The sequence below is a fragment of the Brienomyrus brachyistius genome, chromosome 5 (assembly GCF_023856365.1).
Source record: "Brienomyrus brachyistius isolate T26 chromosome 5, BBRACH_0.4, whole genome shotgun sequence".
NCBI lineage: Eukaryota > Metazoa > Chordata > Actinopteri > Osteoglossiformes > Mormyridae > Brienomyrus > Brienomyrus brachyistius.
In genome coordinates this window covers 10453965-10476362 of record NC_064537.1, presented here as the reverse complement: position 1 = coordinate 10476362, position 22398 = coordinate 10453965, and the positions used below count along the sequence as shown (strand labels likewise).

Sequence of the window (22398 nt, the reverse complement as noted above, 5' to 3'; positions counted from 1 at the left end):
ACTGGCCCTTCGCAGATACTACTGGCCATCCCTGCTTTAAGTACTTGGCTTGGCGAAGTTTAGCTCAACAGCATCATAAGGCTTTCATGAAACCAATATGTTTTCTAAAACAGTTTTTATTATTGCGTTATAAACATTTAACCAGTTTAGTGCTTAGGACATAGGTGGTTTCATTTGTCTAGTACTTTGTTTTAGTATTTTGTCCCTTTGCTTTACATGTTGGTTCAGCAAGGCAGCAAGCACAAAAGCTACCAGGAAACTGCTAGACGTTGACCTGAGTAGCCTAGAAGACATCTACAGATCTGGATCTCCGAACAAAACAGAGAGAATTCAACTAGAAGCTAAGCACCCACGTTTTATTGCTTTTGAGTTGTTACTTTAAGGCTGTAGGCCTTTTCTATAAATATGATAAAACTGTCATTTATACCACAAGTGATTAGCCTCTTAAATAAACATCTGAATGGTAACATCAGGTCTTGATTGTTTTACTGATTCTGTTCAGTAGCTCAGAACAATAATTTTTTTTTAAAATACTTAAGGCCCCTGTGCAATACTGGGATATTGGGGACTGGTGCTATGTGTCTATGATGGGATTGCCATCGAAGTTTGTTCTTTTAGTCTGCATTTAATTTTTTTCAGGAAGTACAATATTATATTGTGTGTATAAGGTCCGGTGTAGCATGTTAAAGGTCAAAATATCTTATGTGTTTACCCTGCTTGTATTGCCATGCCAACAACACCTGACATGTCTTATCTGAAAAATAGTTTCCATATGGTGACAATAAAGTATCTGTTCTATCCTGTACTATTACTATCCTTTCCTAACCTAACATGCCAACACGCCTACAGTCTGCATGCAGTATGTGCATGATTAGTTTGTCCATAGCCAATAGAGCATGGTCATCTTACTGTTCTTCCTGCATATTGTCAGATTCTGGATACTAAGATATTATCTGAGGAAAGAATAGTTATTTGTCTAGTATTTTATGTAATTATAAAACAACTATAAACAGCGCCGGCTAATTTCTTGCGTGTTTCTCTGTTCTGGCACAGCGTGAAGACGTGGCACTTGGGCATCAATAAAAAGAGGATGTAGGTTTGATTGAGGTCAGATAGTGCTGCCTGTATCTCAAAGACATAATAGAGGAGATTGCGTCAGCTACTCCATGTTGTTTGGGTCATAAAGTGTTACTGTATTTAAAGAAACTTCAATTTGGATTGAACCTAAGATGCGGGGTTTAAATATTAATGTGCTTAATTAATTTGAACTTTTTCGATACAGCTCATATCTCTGTTGAAATCCTTAGTGCTAAACAGATCAAATATTTTTAATGTGATAAGACTGTTTTAGAAAACGAGTGCCTGTAGCGTCCAGGACAGGCTCTTGACGCCCGCGACTCTGCGTAGGACTAGCAGATTAGGAAAATGGATGGAAGTGGAGGGACATGGTGATGCAGTGGTTAGCACTGCTGCCTCACACCTCTGGGGCTGGTGTTTGTGTCTCTGCTCTGGCTCCATGTATGTGCAGTTTGCGTGTTCTCACTGTGTCGTCGTGGGGTTTCCTCCGGTTTTCCACCCACAGTTCAAAAACATACCGAGGTTAATCGCAGTTACCAAATTGCCCGTAGATGCGCATGTGTGAGAGAATGGTGTGTGTGTGTGTGTGTGTGTGTGTGTGTGTGCCCTGCAATGGGCTGGCGCCCCATCCTGGGTTGTTCCCTACTTTTTGCACATAAGCTCTGGACCCCCCACAACCCTGAACAGGACAAGTGATTGCAGTATATGGATGGATACTGTGTAATCTATGTCATTGCAATTCCTTAGTGTTCCATTTGGGGGCAATGTTTTGTCACTCACACCTGTTTCAACCTGCGTTGATATTTTAGCTCCGAGTTTTAACTTCCTGTTGTTGTTTAATTTTATTCCAGCTTATTGTGCTATTAAAAATGTGAAAATATTACAGACAGTGCTGGAAATTAAGCTTACCCACTTGCCTTAGGCAAGTAATTTATACAAAATGAGAGTACAAAAACTGAATGCCAGCCTGCTGGCTAGTAAAAAAAAAAACAAAATGTCAGACTGCATTTTTTACTGAACTAGGTCATTTGGCTACTAGCAAAAATTCTTAAGCTCCACCTCTGATTTCAGTACTTTGACTGGTTGATTATAATTACCTGTGTATTTGGTTGAGTCTGAGTCAAAGTTATGTTTAAGTTAAAACAAAAAAACATTATGTACCTCAGTTTGATCCTCTGCCTTTTACAGTAACTTACTTTGGCAGCCTGTGATGTCAGGTGTCAGTCTCTCGTCTCTGCATTGACAGGCACCACATGACTGGCAGCTGTCTGTTTATGTGTTATTGCCTGTAGTGATGGATTTAGCATGTTGTGAACAGACCCTCTAGAGCTGACCACACCAGATGGTCCTTTGGGGAATGACTGGTGTGGTTTTTTTGTAGACAGGATAGGTGTGGTCTTCTAAACAGTCCTTTGAGCTCCACTGCTTGAGTCACAGGGATGGACTGAGGGCCGGAACTATGCTGAATTCCAGGGAGGAGAGTCAGGAGCCAGGGGGCATCGGCTCAGGAGTGCCTAGATCACACAATGTCCTGCTGCACAGCACCTTGTCCACAGCTAGGGGGCGCCTCTAGTCTCACTGATCGTGTGCAGCTCAGCAGGCCTCAGGGTGCACTATGCTGTACTACCATGCCTCGACGCCCCTGTGTGGTTTAGCCTCATTACCCAGCTCGTGACACACCGTGGTTTTTCAGTCAGGGAGAGGTGCTATCTCATAAGAAAGTGCTTGTCTGACACTCGCAGCACATTAAGAGTGATGCGAGGTGAACAGAAAAGGCTGCCCGTGTTTTGGTCACGCATGCTGACCTCTCTGCCATCATGTCGCCCGCATTCCTGAATTTAGATCTCACAAAGCATGGAGTGTTGTGTAACATTTAAGTTCCCTCCTTCGCACCTCACTGATTTTGCTCCTGTGACAAAATATTTTTGCAACACAATAAACTGCCAACCACCTCTTTCTGACGTCGTGCTGCCGAGCCTAAATCTGTTGGCTTGGTGAAAATGACCAGACTTTCATCACATTTCTCTGTGCTGCTTTACTGTAAAGCCTAATTATGAAGAGACACCAAAGCAGCCTATACGTTTATACCCATGTTCTATAACCACCCCTCCAGTAGGAGGTGGCGGTGTGCCGGGAGCCTGTCTCAGCAAGCATAGGGCAGAAACTGGAGTAAATCCCACTAGTTTATAGTGTTAACCACTGAGCCATCGCATTACCTGTTGGATCTAATCAGTATTTGTTTAGATAATGTAGCTATATACATGAAATGTTGCCACTTAATTGGAATACTTTCTTTTTTGTTATAAGGTGCGAGCATGTGGTAGGGTACACACTTAAAAAAATAAATAAATGAAAGTACTGGATGTGTCCTGTCCTGTCCACTTACTCTGCGCCTGTGCACTAAGATCAATAGTGTGGAGGTGAAAATGACGTCATGAAGGAGACTTTGGACGGACGCACACGCTCACTGGCATCTGAAAGCATGCAGGGATCAGTTCGCCCCGCACCCCCAACACAAAGTTCAACTTGTGAAAGATACACAACAAGGGATTATATTTTTGCGGGGTCACCCTATGCGGGAGATTTGTGTTCACACAGCGCGCCGACGTCCACGATGGGATCCAGGGCTCCACACCTCTTGGCGCTGGCAGCTCTGTGCTCGAGTGTCCATGGCAACGGTAAAGACATTTCTGCTCATCCTAACAGATGATCACCTTCACTAACACTGGCCAGTATCATTAAGGGGGGCGTAAAGCTGGGTAGACGCCAAGCTGACGGAAAAGAAAAACTAGTGCCGACCAAGACCACCGAACGGTCAGCTCCTGTCGATTTGTGAAAATTTGCACTAGAACATGGCGGTACACTTAGGGGTGATGGTTAACATACTGCCCAGTTAGAGAGCTCAGTTTCGCCAACTAGCTCCGACATCTTTCCAGCATGCTAAAAAAGTGCTAACTGTGTCCGACTGTGTCCGACTGTGCTGGTGTGTCACCAACTCGCACAGATTCCCCATCCGCTTCCGCCAGCCGAAAATCGACTTGATGTGTTCCAGCCTTTATCACTCTGCCTTTCATGTGAATGTCAGGACTCCAAACTTCAACTGTGTTCTTTATACTCCTTAAATTAGCCACCACAAAGGGATTAATGTCAGATACTTTAGCTTGAGCATTACAGGCTGCTCTTCTGATGCTCTCGCAGATCTGCCCTTAAGTATGGAGAGTTTCATCAGAGTCGTGCAGAGGATTGAAGGCAGGGACCCCGGTCCCTCACCGTTGACCGTGGTACGGAGCTTGCGGGGGGTGGCCTATCAAGGTGACACCTTTGTGGAGTACTTTCTTGGAGATTCCGACTCATTCCCGAGTGGCAAGGACGAGGCCCCCATGTGGGATCCTACACTCTCTGAATTCATCCACCTCACGGTTCGCCATAGGGTAACGGGCCAGGCCAGGGAGGAGGGAGTGGTTCTCGGCAGTGATGGAACCACAGTGGCCCTCGGCTCCCTGCTCCTGGGCATCGAAGCTGGGCTTGTGGCTGGGGCCGGAGAGTCGGTCTCAGGGCTCTACTCTCTCACCATAGCCAGGAATCTAGGTCTATCCTTCCTGCGCTCCCAAGACTCCCAAATCCTGGGCCCGGATGGCTGTTGGGACAACGTGACCTTTCCCACAGTGTTCACCCTCTCTGGACCCCCTTCTCTGGCCACTGACGCCCTCATCAATGGGGGAATGGACGGAGTGTTATTGGGCAAGTATCTGTCCACTCATGCTCTGCATGATCTAAAGCTGAGCACGGTGTTGAGGGACTACTACGGGCCGCACCCCGGGGGGGCCCCGGAGGGTCCACGCCTCGTTAGTTTCCAGCGCAGGGGCAACTTCAGGCAGCTGGTCAACGGCTTGGTTCTGCAGGAGCTGATTCTGGGATCCCTGGCCACTCTCCAGAGGCTCGGCAAAGCCGAGAACACAGCGGGGGCAGCAGCGCTAGAGGATGTGGTCAAAGGGGGGGTGCAGGAGTTTGTCCACAGGTACCTAGGTGAGTGACATCACAGCAAGTGGGCCGAGTACAACTATATGTAGATAGGGAGTCGTAACAGTCATATATGGGATCTGTGGCGATAAGGAGACACAGAGGGATTTGTAAGGGGTGAAGTTTCAGTGCAATGAGAGTCAATGCAAACACAGGAGTGTGTCCCCCCCTCTGAGCTTCTCTTCCCGGCAGAGTGTCCGGCCATCATCCCCCGGTGTCAGTGGGGGGCCCGGCCTTACCGCGGCTCCCCCACACAACTGAAGCTCCCCCTGGCATTCATGTACATCCACCACACCTCCACGCCCAGGCAGCCGTGCCTCTCCTTCCCACAGTGCACCGCCGACATGAGGGCCATGCAGCGCTTCCACCAGGACGTCCGCCACTGGGATGATATCGGCTACAGGTACGGCGAACGGCATGGACCAAAAAGTTCTTCCAGATAAACCAGGATAAGCAGTTGTAATGTGGATGGTTAGATGGATGGATAAACATATACAGGAACTCTAACACCAGAACATTTTGAGCTTCTCCAAAATCTCTTCAGGGCCAATTCTAGGATTTTTTAAAGGTGAGGGCCATAAACGAGGTCAAAATTCATACTGAGGAGTCAATCTTGCCATTAGCCAATGATATGTTTTGAATCGTCAGTGAGTGACAGAGGAGGGGCTACTCTGGGAGCCAATCAGCTGCCCTGATAAAGTACCGCTGTCTGTCTCTTATGGGGCCTGTCCCCTCAGTTTCGTGGCAGGCTCAGACGGCTATATCTACGAGGGCCGAGGCTGGCGGTGGCGGGGGGCACACACCAGGGGCAACAACTCGCGGGGCTACGGCATCGCCTTCATCGGCAACTACACTGGCACGCTGCCGGCCCGGCGCTCCCTGGAGCTGATACGGGAGTCCCTGGCGAGCTGCGGCGTGACGGGCGGCCAGCTGACCCGGAACTTCACCTGGCACGGCCACCGGCAGCTCGTCAACACGACCTGCCCCGGCGGCGCCCTGTACCTGGAAATCAAGAGCTGGAAGCAGTTCAGATCACGGGACCAAGCAGCCCGTCACCATTAATCCCACTAGTTAACCACAGCGAATTAGCTTATGCTTATCACACTGGATCTATCCGAATGGCCTCCCGCAAATCACCCCAAAGTCAGATACAAAGAATCCGTCCAAATTCCCTACGATAATAGCTGTTTGAAATATAAACATACAGCACTTAGGCAATTATAGAAAGTTATTTACCTGCGCAGTAAGTGTACATGCAATTTAACAGAACATTTGCAAATTTACAGTAACGTAATAAAAACGGAATAATCAAAAAAAGACAATAAGAACAGAATTTCTTCCGGTCTCCAAATATCTCGCCGCATGGCTTCAGTTCCCAAACCTCTCCTCAGGGCCACCTGGGCCATTCCATGGTAAATTTCACAACCAGTCCAATTAATTAAAAAAGTAAGACAGTTAAATAATTCAGTGAGGTATTGTTTCGCCATATAAGGTCGGGGAGGGTAGGGTCAAAAAAATACACTGGAATTTGGGACCGTTGCTGCAAATGCTGGGGTGACTTTGGGGGAGGTTTTGAAATGAATAAGCTGACACACTTTGACAGACATTATATCATAGTTTTACGCCAACACAAAGATCATTTAAAAATCATTTTTGTTTGCATAAGACTTTTGCATAATACAGTGTATACATGAGAATATATTACCTATATAAGGATTATTGGAAATGATACACTAGATCCAGTAACGGTGTAAATGAATGCAGGAAGTGGTTTTCAAAGTGGCCATTGGAGTCAGGCTCCAATGTAGCTGACAGGAAATGAAGCAGCGTTCAGCAGCAAACAGGAAAAAGCCATATCTACCTACAGACCTTTCTTAAGGACCGATTGTTTTTAGTTTCTCTCACAATCATATGAAATATGTTCCTCTTGTGAAAGTCCTGACTAGAATTAAGTAGCTTTTACAGAACAGCTACTAAATATTTTTGATAAGAAAAATCAGTGGAGGCACAGAGGATTTGAGCGTTTGGATTATAAGTCACGTAACAAAAAACTGATACTGATTAAGGAGTGGAAACCTTAATGTTTGATCTTGGCCAGAAGAGAGAAGTATTACATTGTGACAACACACCTGAAAAACGTCAGGTAATCGATAGCTCCCATGAAAAAACAAAAAAAACTATTATTATGCTTCAAGAAATTCCACAAATGATTGTTAATGTCACCAGCATGTAGCAGAGTCTGCGGTTTTCTGGGTGTTTTTGCACAATCGGCTCCCCTCCGTTTTACTACGTATAAGCGCGAGATACTTTAAACTGATTGGCTGTCATATTGTTGTCATAGCAAAGTAGACTTCCTGTGTGGTAGCTGACGAAAGGTAGACTGGCTCAAGTGCAGAGGCACAATTTTAAAAGTATAATCTTCTGATAAAAAACATAAAACAAGGGAGGAGGAAGGTCACGCCAAAGTGACCTTCGCTTGGAAGGAATTACCCAGAAGGTTAAGTTACTGAAAGGAGGAAAAATATGTTTAGAGGTTAAAGAGGAAGAGGGAGTGAAAAAAACACACTTTGAAGAAAGAAGAAAGACATCAAGGCAGAGCAATAGGACGCTCTTGCTTTGGAGGACGAGGCACGAGGTGAGATTCACGCAATTATGGTAACAGTATGTCGGTAGAAGGGGGTTTGCAGGGGGAGACGACGGCTGTTTGGGGAAGAGCTGGGGTGGGCAGAGCCGTGTGAGCCAGGTGGCAACTGCAGAGAAAGGCAGCTCAGCACGGAGGAACACGCAGAACCTGAGGCAGAGGGCAACCGCTGGAGAACAGGAGGGCAGGAGGCGGAAGCTCTTCAGACAGCCTTTCTTTGCGAATCTCACCGGCTGAGAGAATATACAATATAGAAATTGTTACAGAAAAGTGTGATATAAAAACTCTTCAGTTTATTTGCTTTTTTTTTTTTTTTTGGATGGAAAGTGTGAATCAAAAAGCCATAAATGGGCACTAATAAGGAATCAGACATGGAGCAGACATCACCCAAGATGCAAGAGGAGACACGGTCCTCCGGGATGGACCAAGCGGCTGACCTGCAGCCGGATCCCCCCGAGGACCCCGACCTCCTGAACACTTATAAGTGGCACACGGGCTCCAAAGGGGACGTGGGGGGGTCAGCCTCGCTCGAGAGGCCTGAGAAAAGCGGCGCCACCAAGTGGAGAAAGATGCAGGGCTGGCGCAAAGCCCTGAGCGAGGACGCCGCTGAGAAACGGGAGCCTGCAGAGAACGCTAAGCCGGGCAAGACCACCCCCGTCCGCAAGAACCCCTTCCGCAGGGCCCTCTCGGAGCCCCCTGGGGCCTTACTTGCTACTGTCCTGAACCCCACCTCCAGCCAACTGGTGACCAGCCCCACCTCCGCAGAGAGCCCTGGCTCCTCCACTCAGGAAGCACAGCAGAGAGGTGGAGGCAACCCCATCAGGAAATACCTGCGGACCGTCTCGCAGAAGTTCAAGAGGCCGCGACTGCAGAGTCGAAACAGCACCCCCGTGTGTCTGGAAGGTGAGCGGTCGCCGGCCCTGCTGTCTGCTGCTCTCCTGTCCTCACTTCAGTCTTTGAGCTGAAACGGCAGCTTTCCTGGTAATGACAGATTTGTGCGATTCACGTGAAAAAAGTGGGGAGATAATGCTTATCGCTGACGTCGCTTGGCTGGGGAGAACGCTATGGTGCCCATATATTGCATTTTTTTTGTGACCTTTAAAAAGAAGTAGAATGAATTGTACCTTGAAAAAGCTGAATAAGACCAAATCCCCACAGAAGCATAAACAGACAGTATAGAGTCCGAGTTTGAACTCTGGCAAAGATGCTTATTAAGGATAAGTTTTATACAAGCCCCCTCCTGAATGCTAAAGTCCGGGTCCGGCTGGGGAGGGCACATCCACTCTTGCAGCTCGAATGCGATTTAAGCACAAATTAGTGCTGGAGAGGATAAACACGAACAGCTTGGGGTTCCACGTTCAGTCTGTTCCCTCAATAACAATAACAACAATGATTTTCATTCCTATTATCTATGCCTGTGTTTGCCCTGGAATATGACTTCATTTACCCATTATAGTCTGACAAGCGCATGGTACTGTAATATTAATTTGATGTCAGTTCTAATTCTCTCCAGGTTTGTGTGTTTCATCCCACAGTCCAGCATTGTGCCTCAGGTTAGCTGGTGTTTTTAAACTGAGAGAGTGCCTATCCTGGAATGGACCCGGAACACAGTTATCTAATAGTTATTCCTAATTCGATAATACTAAATGAGATTCAGGGAGAAATCGCTGTGTGGTCAGAGGTACCGTGTTTAAGGGTCTGAAGCTTCGCCCTGCTTTGCACAGAACCAGCACAAAGTGGACTAGGGTGCAAAGATGTGTGAGCAAGACCCAGCGGACTTAATCGGGGGGAACGGGGTTATTATCATAAAAGGAAAATTACTTTTTTAAGTTATGAGAGAGAGAGAGAGAGAGAGAGAGAGAGTGGGAGCTCAAGCTGAATGTGACAAAGTGCATGGTTAGCGCTGGAGGAAGATTGAACTGAAACAGGGTGCTGTACGCTGGGTGATTCGGAATCTCATGAGGAGGGGAAAAGAAACAGGCGCAGTCACATTTGGGAAAGAAACGTTAGCCAAACCACATGCAAAATAACTGCCGAACTGGCTCCACGCGACCATTTTAGCCCGCAGATGGCGTCCGTACGCCTGAGCGTTCGAGGGTCTGCACTTTCATTTTCACGTGTACTGTTCACCTTTTTACTCAGTTTTCAACTAAATGCCGTTAGAGTGAAACAAACCAGACATATTCGGCGTATCCTGTCACCAAGGCAGTCTGCTGTGTCAGTGCAACCATGCTGTTATAAATGGGCAATATCTACACCCATCCATCCATCCATCCATCCATCCATCCTCAATATTCAGGGTAGATTAATGCATGGGCTATCCTAAATCATGGACTAGGGCCTTGTTGTACAGCACTGTGCAGAAGCCTTAGGCAGTCAAAGAAATGACGTCTAATGATCTTCATGTTGGTGTAAAATTATTACGTCTATCAAAGTGTGCTAGCTTAGCCATTTCAAAACGTCTATTAATGTCACCCCAGTATTTACAGCAACCGTCCAATATAACTATGTATATTTTGACTTGATCACTACCCCACCTCATATGACTAATAAATACCTAACTGATAAATAAATAACTTAATTAAGTGAGCTGGCTGTGAAATTTAACAAACGCGTGGAATGGCTGGGGTGCCCCTGAGGAGACGCTTGCGAACTGAAGCGGTGTTCATCTAGCCACCCAACTGGATATCAGTAACTTTTTAGAGAACAGAAGAAATTCCTGTTAGTTTTTATTGGGCTACTTTTAATTTGCATATGTTCTAATGTTAAATTATTAATTTAATTTAAACTGTAATTTTTTTTTTATCTCAGCACCATAGGTACTGCACTGTACACAATACTGTACATCTGGGCCAATACTGTACATCTGGGCCAATACTGTACATCTGGGCCCTGCCTGGCATCGGGAGAAATGGAATGATCAGTTAAATCAGCAATACCTGAGTGTCCTAGTTAATGGCAGCCTAGGACCCCCCAGATAAGTTTGTCCAGCACTAGATAGTAAACCAGGATCCAAGGATCCAGGATACTACATAGTAAACACAGTAAACCAGGATCCAAGGCAGCACAAGGCACAAGTCCGGGACCCTGTGTATGGGATTTCAGTGCGATATTTACATTTTGCGTGATAATTTTGGGAATCGTAGGATATATCTTGTACGGAGCATTACTTTAAAAGGCCCAATGGCTAGCTGTGTGTTGAGCGCTAATAAATAGTCAGTGCTGATTACACCTTGTGACAACAGCTGCGGTTCCCAACGAGGCCCAGACAGAGACCCCGGCAGCAGCCCCGGATCCCGTGAGGCTGTCATGGGTCCCGCAACAGGAGGTGCCAGTGTGGGACATCAACAGCTGCCGCCTGCACGATGGACAGATCCTCATTTCGCTGGACGAGGAGGTAAGTGCGGTTTCCTCTTAGCTACAGATGCGCACAGAGGCTCTTGCACACCCTGCTTTGTGGTGACACGCCAAGAAGGGGCAGGTGTTGTTTCCTCGTGTAACTGTAATGGCAAAACATCCTCCATGAGTTTATGGGCCAAATCCGCTGCTCCGCTTCTCCTGGTAATTATTATTGGGTACCATGCAAGTGATTCATTTTTGCCCTCTCTCAGCCGATGCTACGGATCCGGAACCGGGCGAGCAGCTGTCTGTACAACCTCAGCCTGCAGAATCTCGCAGACAGCCATACGAACTTAGGTCAGTACCACAGCATCTCCCACTACCAACCATGCAGTTACCTCTCCGCACCAACAGCAGCCGACCATTCAGCTGGCTCTTTAGGGAACCTTTGTACGATTCTTGCAGAGTGACAACTGAAGAATATTTAGATATTTCTGCTACATTTATATGCCATTGGGATGTTCATGATGCATCCGGATGTAGGACAGGCAGCCATCTTGGCAATATCGTTTCCTTTCTTCGGAAGCACTTGTGATTTTGCCAGTTGAAAACGCACGTCTGGTAGATCTGATGTCACAATGCTGACTCAGGATGTTACACCTCTGACACCTGTGACGGCCAGCAGAGGTAGTTCAGACATGAAATGAGGCAGAGAGGTGCGGTAATGCCAGGTTAGCGGGATTTTAGGCTGACCCAAATAAAAGAATATGTTTGTGAAACTCAAGCTTCTGAATCTCCCTGAAAAGCACCCGCTGGTTCCAGGCAACGATGGCTGAACACGGAGGAAGCGGTTGACGTGATTACACACGCGAGCGGCTGTCAAATTGCTTCCTCTAAAATTTGGGGAACGATAGCATCACTAACGAGCCCTCCAGAGTGCTAGTTGGGTCGGACGGCGAACTGAAGTTTCCTCTTCTGGTCCTGCAGTGGCAGGGGGGAAAAACGCCTCAGCTCAACAAATGAATGAACAAGCAGGCAAACGAACAAACGAAAGAGAAATCGTTAAGAGGCGGTAGATGACTGTGACGAGAAGGAAACGAAAGACGACAAAAATATAACGGTTCTGTGTGTTCGTCGGGGCGATCGTTGAGTCAAAATCATGGGATTTAGACGATGGATTGTTTGCGGAGGTGGCTTGGGTAAGCAAGTGCTAAAGCTTTGGGTGTTTTATGAGTTAAATATACCAAGAAGTATGGTTATGTCCTACAGAAATGTGTTTTTATGGCTGCAACATAAAATGTATGTAGGATATAAAATTGATGAATCTGTAATTAACCTTAAACCAACAATTCTACTATCTACCATATCGCTTATCCCGTTGAAGATCCTGGTGATTAACCTTTATAAATGTTTTTTTTTCATCAAAATGGACCTATTCCGTCTGCACGGCAATGAAAGACAATGACGATAAACTCTAACGACTGAAGCATGAGTGATGCAAACTTCTACCGTTACCCTATGATAGGTGTGGTCCCTGAAGGGCTGGGGGCTACATCCTTCCACATGAGATGACCGCACCACAGAACCCTCCATCACCGCTCTGACCATAGTTACCGTGGTTACGTTTGGGTACCTTAGTTACTTTTGGGGGCAGTAGGGCAGCACATCCCTGAGATCCGCAGGTGCTTAGGAGGCGAAACAGGACAGCGCGACAGATGGGAAGGGAGGAAAGCATTTGGCGGGATCTGTGGATGCAATTCCGCTGTGCTGCAGGCTTTGCACGATTGCTAAGACGAGTAGTCACTGAAACTCTGTAAGTTGTGGCACAGTAAATATTCTTTTTCCCTAATTCACAGTTTCTCTCCATGATGGACATAAGGATGCATTTCATAGATAAATGACTAAAGTCGGGGCAGGGGTGCGAGGGGGGACACACCATTGGGCCTTTAGGACTGGCCGCCCGCGCAAATGCGTCAAGGATGGAGAATGACCACGGGCGTCCAATGAAACTTCAAGTGCGTCGAGTGAGGCACTGTAATGGACATGCTGATGCCTGCAACTGCTCACTGCGCTTTATGTTTATCAGCAGTGCACATTGCAGGGAGGAAATAGCTCTGCTTCCTGTGGTTAGATCGGTGCATGGCGGTACAGCCTGAAACACAGATCGCTCCCTTGATAGAGGACAGCCCCCCCCCCTTGGTGATCGAGGAGCAGAGATCTTGTCACCTGGCGTCTGGCTGCTGACTGTGCTCTCCCCCCTGTCTCCCAGAATGCAACCCAGACGTGGTGGCTCCCAGTGCCAAGGCAAAGGATACCAGTGCTGTCAGAGTGAGTGTGGGCTCTACCGTTTCCTGGGACTGTGATTGGCTGAGGGCACACTGGACTTCCCACATGCCACCTCTCTCTGTCCCCGTCCACAGAAGCTGATCTTTCGTCGTTTCATGAATGCAGCTCAGAGGAACAGCCGCACACAGTTAAATTCCATCGAACACAGTGCTGTGAGCAGGTATGAGCTGTGGGCCCTGTGCTTTGTCCCTCGCTGAGTTTCCCCCGATGGTGTTTTCAGTTCTGTGGATGTGCTCATGTCAAGCACAGGTGACCTCTAATAACTGCAGCTTAAGTGGGACTTTACCTGCATTTACTGTCTACTTTACCCAATCAGCTTATCCCATCAATCCATCTCAGGGTGCAGGCGCACATGCACGCGCGCACGCACGAACACACACACACACGTAATTATGTCATTGTGGGGACTCTACATTCATTTCTATGGGCAACAGAACAACCTTAACCCCTACCCAGCCCTAACCATAAGAAACAAAATACAAGACTACTGGCATTTTTAGTTTTTAGATTGAATTCTCAGATCATTGTGGGGACCTGAAAAATGGTCCACACGACGTCAAAATAACAGGTTTTTACCACAATCTGGGGACCATTTGGTCCCCACAATGTAATATAAACATAAGCCAGCCACACACACAAACACAAACACACACACACACACACGCTCTACAAGCGTGAGGAGCAGCACTGCTCCACCCCCATCGGAGTTTAATTATTAATTTGTCTACAAGAAAAACCAGCATGCAGCGTGAACATGAGCTCACCTTATGTCCTGAACCCTTCCCTTAGGCTGCACGGCTCCCGGGAGTCCCTGTCCATCCCCGTCAGCGGGGTGGAGAGCCTGGACCTGAGCTCAGACCAGACCACAGTCATCCGGCCTGTGCACAGCTCCATCCTGGGCGAGAAGTTCTGCTTTGAGGTGCCCCTGATCTCCATACGTTGACTTTACCACATGCTTTTGTGACCGACTTCCCAAACACTCTCCTTTACCACCTGATCTGTATATATGCATTACGTTTTACATATCTAGCAGAAGCTTTTGTCCAAAGTGACCAACAAGTGAGATGAATGACACATTGAAAAACATACATATTGTACTTCCTATGAATGCCCATGTACAAGTCTAAAAACACTGGACACTACACAAAATTAGCTACTAACAGTCACTTGCAAACCAGATGAAGATTTCAAACAGTACAGACACTTTTTCGCAATGCTGTCATTGAAGCTGTTTTTGGACCAGTGTGATTTGTTATTCTGCTCCACTGAGCTCTGGGATGTTACACACTGACTTTGCTTGCATCCTTTTCCCCTGTAGATCTGTACGGTGTTATATCCTGTATCTGGTAGCACGCTCGTGCTGCTCCCACTAGTCGAGTCAAATCAGTTCATTTATGAAGCACGTTTAAAACAACAAGAGTTTACCGAAGTGCTGTAAGGACTTTATTTATTGTGAAACGCAATAAATACTCTTAGATAAATTAATGAAATGAATAACAACAAATTAACATTATTAATTAGCCACGATTTAAAAAAGCAATCATACTCATGGCCTACTCAAAGCTAAAGAAAATAAATAACAACTAAATAGTAATGAAAATAATAAAGGCACGACTCCAAATCATTAGGCGAAAGGAAGGGCTTCAGTTTTGTGATATGATAATGAAAGAAACTGCCCTTTACCACAGGCCTTATTTGTAAATCAAAGTTTAAAGATGAATCAAAAAAACCAAGGTTTCTTACATGGGTTTTCAGGTTTGCGGATAGAGAGCCTAGCATTCCTTGGGTCCTCAGCCAACAAAATAAGGGTTAGCTGTATGAGTGTTGATAATGTGCCTCTGACAATATGGCTTGCCTCCTCACAGGTGATTAATTCCGAGAACAACCACTGTTTCGGGTGCAGCTCCGCCGCGGAGAGGGACCGCTGGATTGAGAACCTGAGGCGTTCTGCCCAGCCCAATAAGGTACAGCTGCAGGCCCCCAGGCACATAAAACAGCGACTCGGGTCACATTATTGCTTTCCCAGCCCCCAGCCAACCAAGAAAAACAAATACCTGGTACATGTGTGTTGGGAGCAGGGGGGGAACAAAAATTTGGACTTTCTGGGGGGTCTGCGAGGCTAGGTTGGAACTCATTGGCCTAGATTCACCAAATAATTTGTCTTATGTGGCCTCTATCATCTGCCTGAGGGGGTGCTATCGGCTCAATCTTGTTAAGCATTTAAAAGGACAGGAACCCAAACTTGGACAATTAATGTGACGTCAATGTGGTTGGACCAGGCTGCAGGCAACAGCTTTCCTCTAAATAATGAAGCAAGACAAATAACTGATTTAAAGATATGGACTCAAAGCATTAGTGTCATTTAATTAATTGCAAAAAAATATCATCTGAGACGCAAATTTTCTTAGTGCAATTTTTTATTTTTGGTCTCACACCCCAAAATGTGCAGCCCTGTTATTAAAATGATAATCAAGATGATATAATTTTACATTGGTGTTTTGTGTGCCTAATTTTCCAAACTCATTTATCACTTGCTACCAAAACAACAAATCGAAGAAGGTAATTCCTGTCATGAGCATTTGTGTCCCGGCCATTTGAATCTCTAAAAACTGAATCGCTGACTTAAGTTCGATGATAACAGAGTGCAGTTCAGCTTGGCTGTGCTGTATCCATCAGCCTCTCTTGAAACACACCTTTGAAACTGAATAAGTGTCCTACAATGAATAGTTCGGGGTTTGATTCTCACTCCAGGGTCTGTGTGTGGATCTAGTGTGTGTTTGAACGCCTTGCATCCTTCCCAGGGCTTCCTCTACCTTCATAGGACGGCCTTCAGAATCACTATGACCCTGCATTGGATGATGTATGTAATACAAGCAGATTAAGCTGCTGTTTGTGTGAGTTTAGCCTACGCAGGGTTAGCATGCTAAAAGCGTGCTCTTTTCATTGCCCCCGCTACTCCAGGACAACTGCGAGCGCACGGAAAACTCCCTCAGCCTCTGGGTGAACGAGGCCAAGGACCTGCCCCCAAAAAGGCGCTATTATTGCGAGCTGCACCTGGACGGCGTCCTCTTTGCACGCACCAGCAGCCGTGCCATCGGGAAATCCTCGCAGCGCTCCAGCTTGGTGGCCGAAGTGGGCGTGGCAGCCTCAGCAGGGGGCCTGGGAGGGGGCGGGGCTGGCACCGGCCCGGGAGGCTGTCAGCTGTTCTGGGGAGAGCTTTTCGAACTGGACAACCTGCCGCCTGTGTCCCAGCTGACGCTGCACCTCTTCCGGGACGACGAGTCCAAAAAGAAGCGCCACTCGCGAGACGAGACCTCCAGCTTCCCGCTGGGCAGCGTCGCCATCTCCCTGGCCAACATCCGAGGACGGGCCTTTCACGAGGACTGGTACCGCATCGTCCCCTATAAAGCAGCGGGCTCTGGGGGCATCAAGGACCAGCTGGGGCCGCAGGCCTCGCTCCGCGTTAAGAGCCGCTTCCAGAACCTGCGGGTGCTGCCCATCGAACGCTACAAGGAGTTTGCCGAGTTTGTGACGATGAACTACGAGGAGATGTGCGTCGACCTAGAACCCCTGTTGTCCGTGCGGGAGAAGGAGGAGCTGGCCAGGGCGCTGGTGCATGTGCTGCAGAGCATCGGGAAGGCCAAGGTGAGCACCCAGGGGAAAACACCAATGTTTATCCACGGGGAGCAGGGCTGGGTTGCAGGGCGCCATGTTCAAAAGCCCCGAGTGTCACAAGAAAGGGCCGATGACGTTACCAAAACTGTGCAAGGCGCATCACAAATACATCTGGTCTCCTTTCCGAAAACTGGGGGCTAATTATTTAAAACAATCTAATCTAGGGGTCTCCAACCTTTTCTATACTTGACAGGGGTCCTTGGATGTGTAATACTTTATATAAAATTGGGTGCAAGGGGCCCAAGGTTAAATTTTGTCAGTGGGGGAAGAATTTCTAGGTACACCCCTGGCAGTGATGGTATAAGGTGTTGTGGGGGTGGAAGGATGGCTCACTGGTTTTCTGCGGGCTACTAATATCTCGTGGTTGGCTCATTGGCGACCCGTAATCTAATCATTATCAACTATTAAAAAAGGGGCATCCGGGTGCGTTTCCAGGAGTTCCTGATCACCCTGGGGAGGGCGGAAGTGCAGCGCTGCGGGGAGAAGGAGGCGCTGATCTTCAGGGAGAACACTCTGGCCACCAAGGCCATCGACGAGTACATGAAGCTGGTGGGGCAGAAGTACCTCATCGACACTCTGGGTACGGCCTGCCTGGCGCGGGGGGGGGAGGGGCGGGGGCGACTTCCTGTTTACTGCTGCGGTGCCGTGCAAAAGTATTCACATTCGGCACATGCTTCCATATCTTACAGATTATAAATGCACGTATTTGTCTAGCTACTAAGTGCATTGCAGTGAGAAAATATTTAAATGCGAAAGTGAACCATGTGTCCGTAGAACAAAAGAATGAAAGGAATTTCCTAGTTGTCTTGCTATTGGCCTTTGAAGAAGCCGTTTACTGAATGAAAGCTCCGGTTTAGGCAGGGATTGTGTGTCAGTCAGCGAGTCCAAAACATTAAAATAAAGACCCAGGAGCACATAAACATAGCAAAAGCAGGGGTACAGTCATCCAAATGAAAAACAATAGCCATCGATATCCCTGTGAGTACTGCTGGCACAGGGCGAAATTGCGTCGACACACCCAGAAATTGTCTAGAATAGGCAAATGACTAACCTGAAATAGCTACAGCGTATGTATGCATATCTATGGACAAAAGCTGTTACTCTGGAAGAAACATCTCAATGATCATTTGGAATCTACCTGACAGGACAAGAGTGTTGTGATCTAATGAGACTAAAATTGAGCTTTTGGGCCAAAATGCGTAGTGTTTTCAGTGGTGTGACAGTAAAACACTCCAAAAAGGTTAGGGAAAACTTCTCATCAGCCGGAAGCGGTGGTACTGCCGGAATTTGATGGAAAGGTCAGGGATTTGCCACAAAGGTGAGATCATTTAGGCTGCAGGAACACAGGCGCTCCATCAGGAACTCACCTCCCCGTCCGCTCTCAGGAGACTTCATCACGCGGCTGTACGGCTCCGCGGAGAGCTGCGAGGTGGACCCACGCAAGTGCACCGCCTCAGAGCTCCCTAGTAACCAGAAAAACCTGAGGGAGGCCTGTGAGGATGTGGTGAAGAGAATCACGGAGATGCACGAGTGAGACACGCCGCACGTTACTGCACAAGTCAATCAGCAAAATAAACTGTTATGTGTATCAGTTTTGACTTTTTATGTACAAACAATCTTAAAAACGATTCTCTCTCTTCTCCACTTTCTTTCCGCTGCCTTCTTATCTTACGTGTGTCCCTTGGGTTCCTCCACTCCCCCTCCATGACTTTCTTATTTTCACCACTTCTTAACTGCGCTCGATTATTTCCGGAACATTCCCTCCCCGCCGGCCCCAGATCTTTCCCAGTGGAGCTGAATGAAATTTTCTCCAGCTGGGTGGAGGACTGCGAGGCACGCGGGCGGGTGGAGATTGGCCAGCGCCTCATCTCTGCCTCGCTCTTCCTGCGTTTCCTGTGCCCCGCCATCCTCAGCCCCTCCCTCTTCGGCCTAATGCAGCCCTACCCGGACCCGCCGACGCTGCGCGCCCTCACCCTCACTGCCAAGGTCATACAGAACCTGGCCAACTTCACCTTGTGAGTCTCAGACGGCTGTATCAAGCCAATCGGCGCCGTCGTGGAAAACACGCAGCTGTCTGCTGGTAGCTAAGACTGCTCTTGATTCTTGTTACCATTACAGCGTTTTTTTTTCACAATTGACAATATGAGGCATCGCAACCCAGCCAATCCTTCAGAAAACCTAATGCTCTTTCCGCACTTGTTACTCTCCCAAAAAATCGGTGTGCCAAACAGCGCATTTAAAGGGCTGCATGCACATTTACACGCCAAACAGGCCCCTCTTGGTTCTTCAGCCAACACTCTTACAGCCATGTGTCCAGTTCTCAGTGCAGTCTCTCCCCTCCCCTGTGCTGCAGGTTTGGAGAAAAGGAGGAGTATATGCTCTTCATGAACGACTTCCTGCAGGAGCACTGGGAGGCCATGCGGAGCTTCCTGCAGCGGGTGTCCGACCCAGACAGCGAGCTGGCCATGGCGAGGTTCGACGGCTACGTGGACCTGCCCCTTCGCCTAGCCGTGCTTCACGGCCTGCTCATTGACATCATCTCTCCCATGAAGCAGGTACGTACTTCCCACGACCCCCCTACCAACGCTCTGTCCTGCTCAATCCCATCCTGCCTGCCAGTGGAATCATAGCGATGAGTGTCTCTTGCAGGAAACGGTGGAGAAGCTGCTCCCTTTGCCCACCATTCTGAACCAGATCTCAGACTCGCTGGGCCCCAGCGCTCCCCACATCACAATCTGCAAGTAAGTGCGCGAGTGAGGGGGGCAGCACCCAGAAGACAAACGAACAAACAGAACAGCGATTTCAAAGAGAAAGCAGAGACAGGGATCAAACTGACCTCATTGTATGGCCCACAGCTTAAGGTCGGAGCAGACCAAGCCAACCTACGTGCCTCCGCGGGACCTTCCAGAATACAGCCCCTACCAGCACGACGGCAGGAACAGGGAGAGCCGAGCTGGGAAGCGGGTGACGAGGACCCAGAGTGTCCCAAACCGTGTCAAGCCACGTCTCTGGCACCCCCCAAAGCGGCAGACGAGCAGCGAGAACCTCCAGCTGCCAGCTGCCTGCAGTGAACCCGACAAAGGCATGAACATCACGGTATGTGCACCATCCGTCTCGCATCGTTGCATCCTCGCACGTTTCCTTGCAAGTTATTCATCGCTGCCGGCTTGCTTGTCATGATGGATGCTGGAGATGGGCAGCACAGTGTGTCACCTAGCTATGCCAGTGGTGCCACGGTTCACTCACTGGGTTTCGATGGCCCCGCCTGTGTCTGCCTTCCCTTAGAGCCCCAGCGTGAAGCCTCACCCAACTCGTGTGCCCTGGCAAGTCATAGTCAAAGAGCCGCACCCGATGAGCTCTGAGCCGGAGGAGTTTAGCGTCCTGAAGAAGGTGGGTGTTGCCACCCTTTGCCTTATGGCCCGTGGCGATAGCAGCACCTACACGATTGCTGACACGGACCCTCTGACGCACGCGCAGCACGAGGAAGAACTGTCCGAGCTGCGGCTTGGCGTGGACCAAGTGACGGAGCGCGAGCTGGAGATGGCCAAGCGACTGGAGGACTTCATCGCCGAGAGCGAGGAACAGAAGGTGGAGCTGCAGAACACAATCAAGCAGATGCAGGACCTGCTCGCCATGCAGGAGGAGCAGCTCGCCAGCACCACCTTCAGGTGAGGGAGACCAGGACAGGTCATGGGGACGGCGAACGGTACCTTAGAAGTACAGAAACAGTTCAGACTTTACTTTTCTCTACTTCCATCAGACTTGGAGTAATAGAGGAAGAGAGGGAAGAGGATGAGAGGAAGTTAACTGTCGCCATGGCTGCAGCAGAGAGGATGAACGTGCTGGTAAGTCATCAAGGGTAAAAAACTGCTGAATGGAACAATAAACTGAAGCCAGTATGAGTCCTTGCTGATTCCACTGAAAGCCAAATTGATCATTTATTATGGTACTTAACACAGGCAATCAATAAACCCATTGCTTCTCTATTTAGAACAGCGAATAATGCTCAAAAATATCTAAAAATGTCACTCCCTGAACTCCTCTCGTTCTACTCAACTGCGTTACTGACTCATTATATTTTGTACATTTTCTCAGGAGGAGCAGTTTGCAGAGCTGCTCAAAGACATGAACAAGCTCAGCAGTCAGAGGAACATGCAGCATCCAGAGTCAGTGGTCGAGCCCGAGAGCAACGGCAACTGAGCGGGACCACTGGGACATGCGACCGTCAGCAGGGCGCCATGGCAACACTGTGACTTTTACACGTGGTTCAAAGTCCTGTGCAGCTCAAATAATGAATGCAGTGAAATGTGAACATTGTTAAAGGAATACTGGAAAGCTTTTTCGTGCACCAGTACTTAATTTGGTGGGGGTTCCGGTAAAAAAAAAAAAAAAAAATCAGTAGGTGTCAGCTTGCACCTCCAGGGGTGGGGGGCTAATCGCCACCTTTTACTATGCTTATTTGGAGCTCTGCAACAGACTGGCATCCCAATCCACGGACCCCCTGTGAACTGTACAGCACAGATACTTAATAGGCAGATTCTGGCACACACCCGGACCCGGCAGCAAACCAGAACTGTTCTCCGCAGCCTAATGGGAGCCATTTATACCCGGGTTCCCTGATAGGCAGCTGGTCACCCCCCTAGCAAATTTTATCCTCAGCAGTTGGCCTTAGCTTTAACCCATGGGGAAAAATAATAATAATAGTGACTAAAAAACAGGTGGTTGGTTTCAGTATAAGTGCATGATTATATACCAAAAAATACTGTTTTCCCTACTCAATCTCCTTTCTGCAGTTTCTTTTCAAACATTCATTTCAGTTTTATATCATAACTTAATAAAACCTTAAAAATGATTTCGTAACCTCCCGTTTCTCTGCTGACAACCAGCAAAACATGAATGTACAGAGCTAAAACCCAGCATACACCTCCCATTGGTTAGATCTGCTGTGCAAATATCACAAAAATCAACCAACTAATTGGTGCCACTTTACAATAAGGCCATCCATATAAAGCGTTTATGAGTGGTTTATAATCTGGTTATTAATTAGGTTGTAACAGTTTGTAAATTATTAATAGACAATTTCAAACAAGTTATAACAGTTGTCTTTTTATTAATGAGTTACTACCATTTACAAGTGGTAAAAGGGAGCCCTAGCGTAAAGTGGTACCAATTAATTTTAGCAAGATGTACACACATTGCACCTAAAACTACCTGCAAGCCTTGCCTGTTGACATTTCAAATTGCCACCTGTACCGGGATTAAACTGACAATTAACCTGTTTATTAAAATGAATTTGGAAT

General features: G+C 47.7%; 2 protein-coding genes across 3 annotated transcripts; both read left to right on the top strand.

The window, feature by feature from the left end:
• The first annotated feature begins 3575 nt into the window (after positions 1-3575).
• Positions 3576-6430, top strand: pglyrp2 (peptidoglycan recognition protein 2). The gene is made up of 4 exons (XM_049013222.1): positions 3576-3755; positions 4276-5103; positions 5290-5500; positions 5835-6430. The coding sequence occupies exons 1-4, from the start codon at positions 3692-3694 to the stop codon at positions 6157-6159; spliced, it is 1428 nt and encodes a 475-aa protein (XP_048869179.1). The 5' UTR covers positions 3576-3691; the 3' UTR covers positions 6160-6430.
• A 135-nt stretch (positions 6431-6565) lies between these two features.
• Positions 6566-21950, top strand: rasal3 (RAS protein activator like 3). 2 transcript variants are annotated; one of them, XM_049013220.1, is made up of 19 exons: positions 6566-7732; positions 8066-8641; positions 10984-11135; positions 11350-11434; positions 13347-13405; positions 13498-13583; positions 14213-14342; positions 15289-15387; positions 16385-17068; positions 17534-17678; positions 18484-18628; positions 18877-19113; positions 19452-19653; positions 19748-19839; positions 19954-20194; positions 20384-20488; positions 20576-20766; positions 20859-20943; positions 21194-21950. In XM_049013220.1, exons 2-19 carry the CDS (start codon positions 8086-8088, stop codon positions 21296-21298), a joined length of 3399 nt encoding a protein of 1132 aa, XP_048869177.1. In that variant the 5' UTR covers positions 6566-7732; positions 8066-8085; the 3' UTR covers positions 21299-21950. The 2 variants fall into 2 exon arrangements, with proteins under 2 accessions (XP_048869177.1, XP_048869178.1); XM_049013221.1 differs by lacking the exons at positions 6566-7732; positions 8066-8641; positions 10984-11135; positions 11350-11434 and adding an exon at positions 11453-12276.
• Positions 21951-22398: the final 448 nt, after the last annotated feature.

What these genes read in the sequence shown, in the direction of transcription:
- pglyrp2 (XM_049013222.1), top strand. Translation starts at nt 3,692, where the DNA reads ATGGGATCCAGGGCTCCACACCTCTTGGCGCTGGCAGCTCTGTGCTCG. An exon ending in CTCGAGTGTCCATGGCAACG is followed by an intron (nt 3,756 to 4,275) that starts GTAAAGACATTT and finishes ATGCTCTCGCAG; the next exon opens with ATCTGCCCTTAAGTATGGAG. An exon ending in TGGGATGATATCGGCTACAG is followed by an intron (nt 5,501 to 5,834) that starts GTACGGCGAACG and finishes CTGTCCCCTCAG; the next exon opens with TTTCGTGGCAGGCTCAGACG.
- rasal3 (XM_049013220.1), top strand. Translation starts at nt 8,086, where the DNA reads ATGGGCACTAATAAGGAATCAGACATGGAGCAGACATCACCCAAGATG. An exon ending in AGAGCATCGGGAAGGCCAAG is followed by an intron (nt 17,069 to 17,533) that starts GTGAGCACCCAG and finishes GTGCGTTTCCAG; the next exon opens with GAGTTCCTGATCACCCTGGG. An exon ending in TCATCTCTCCCATGAAGCAG is followed by an intron (nt 19,654 to 19,747) that starts GTACGTACTTCC and finishes TGTCTCTTGCAG; the next exon opens with GAAACGGTGGAGAAGCTGCT.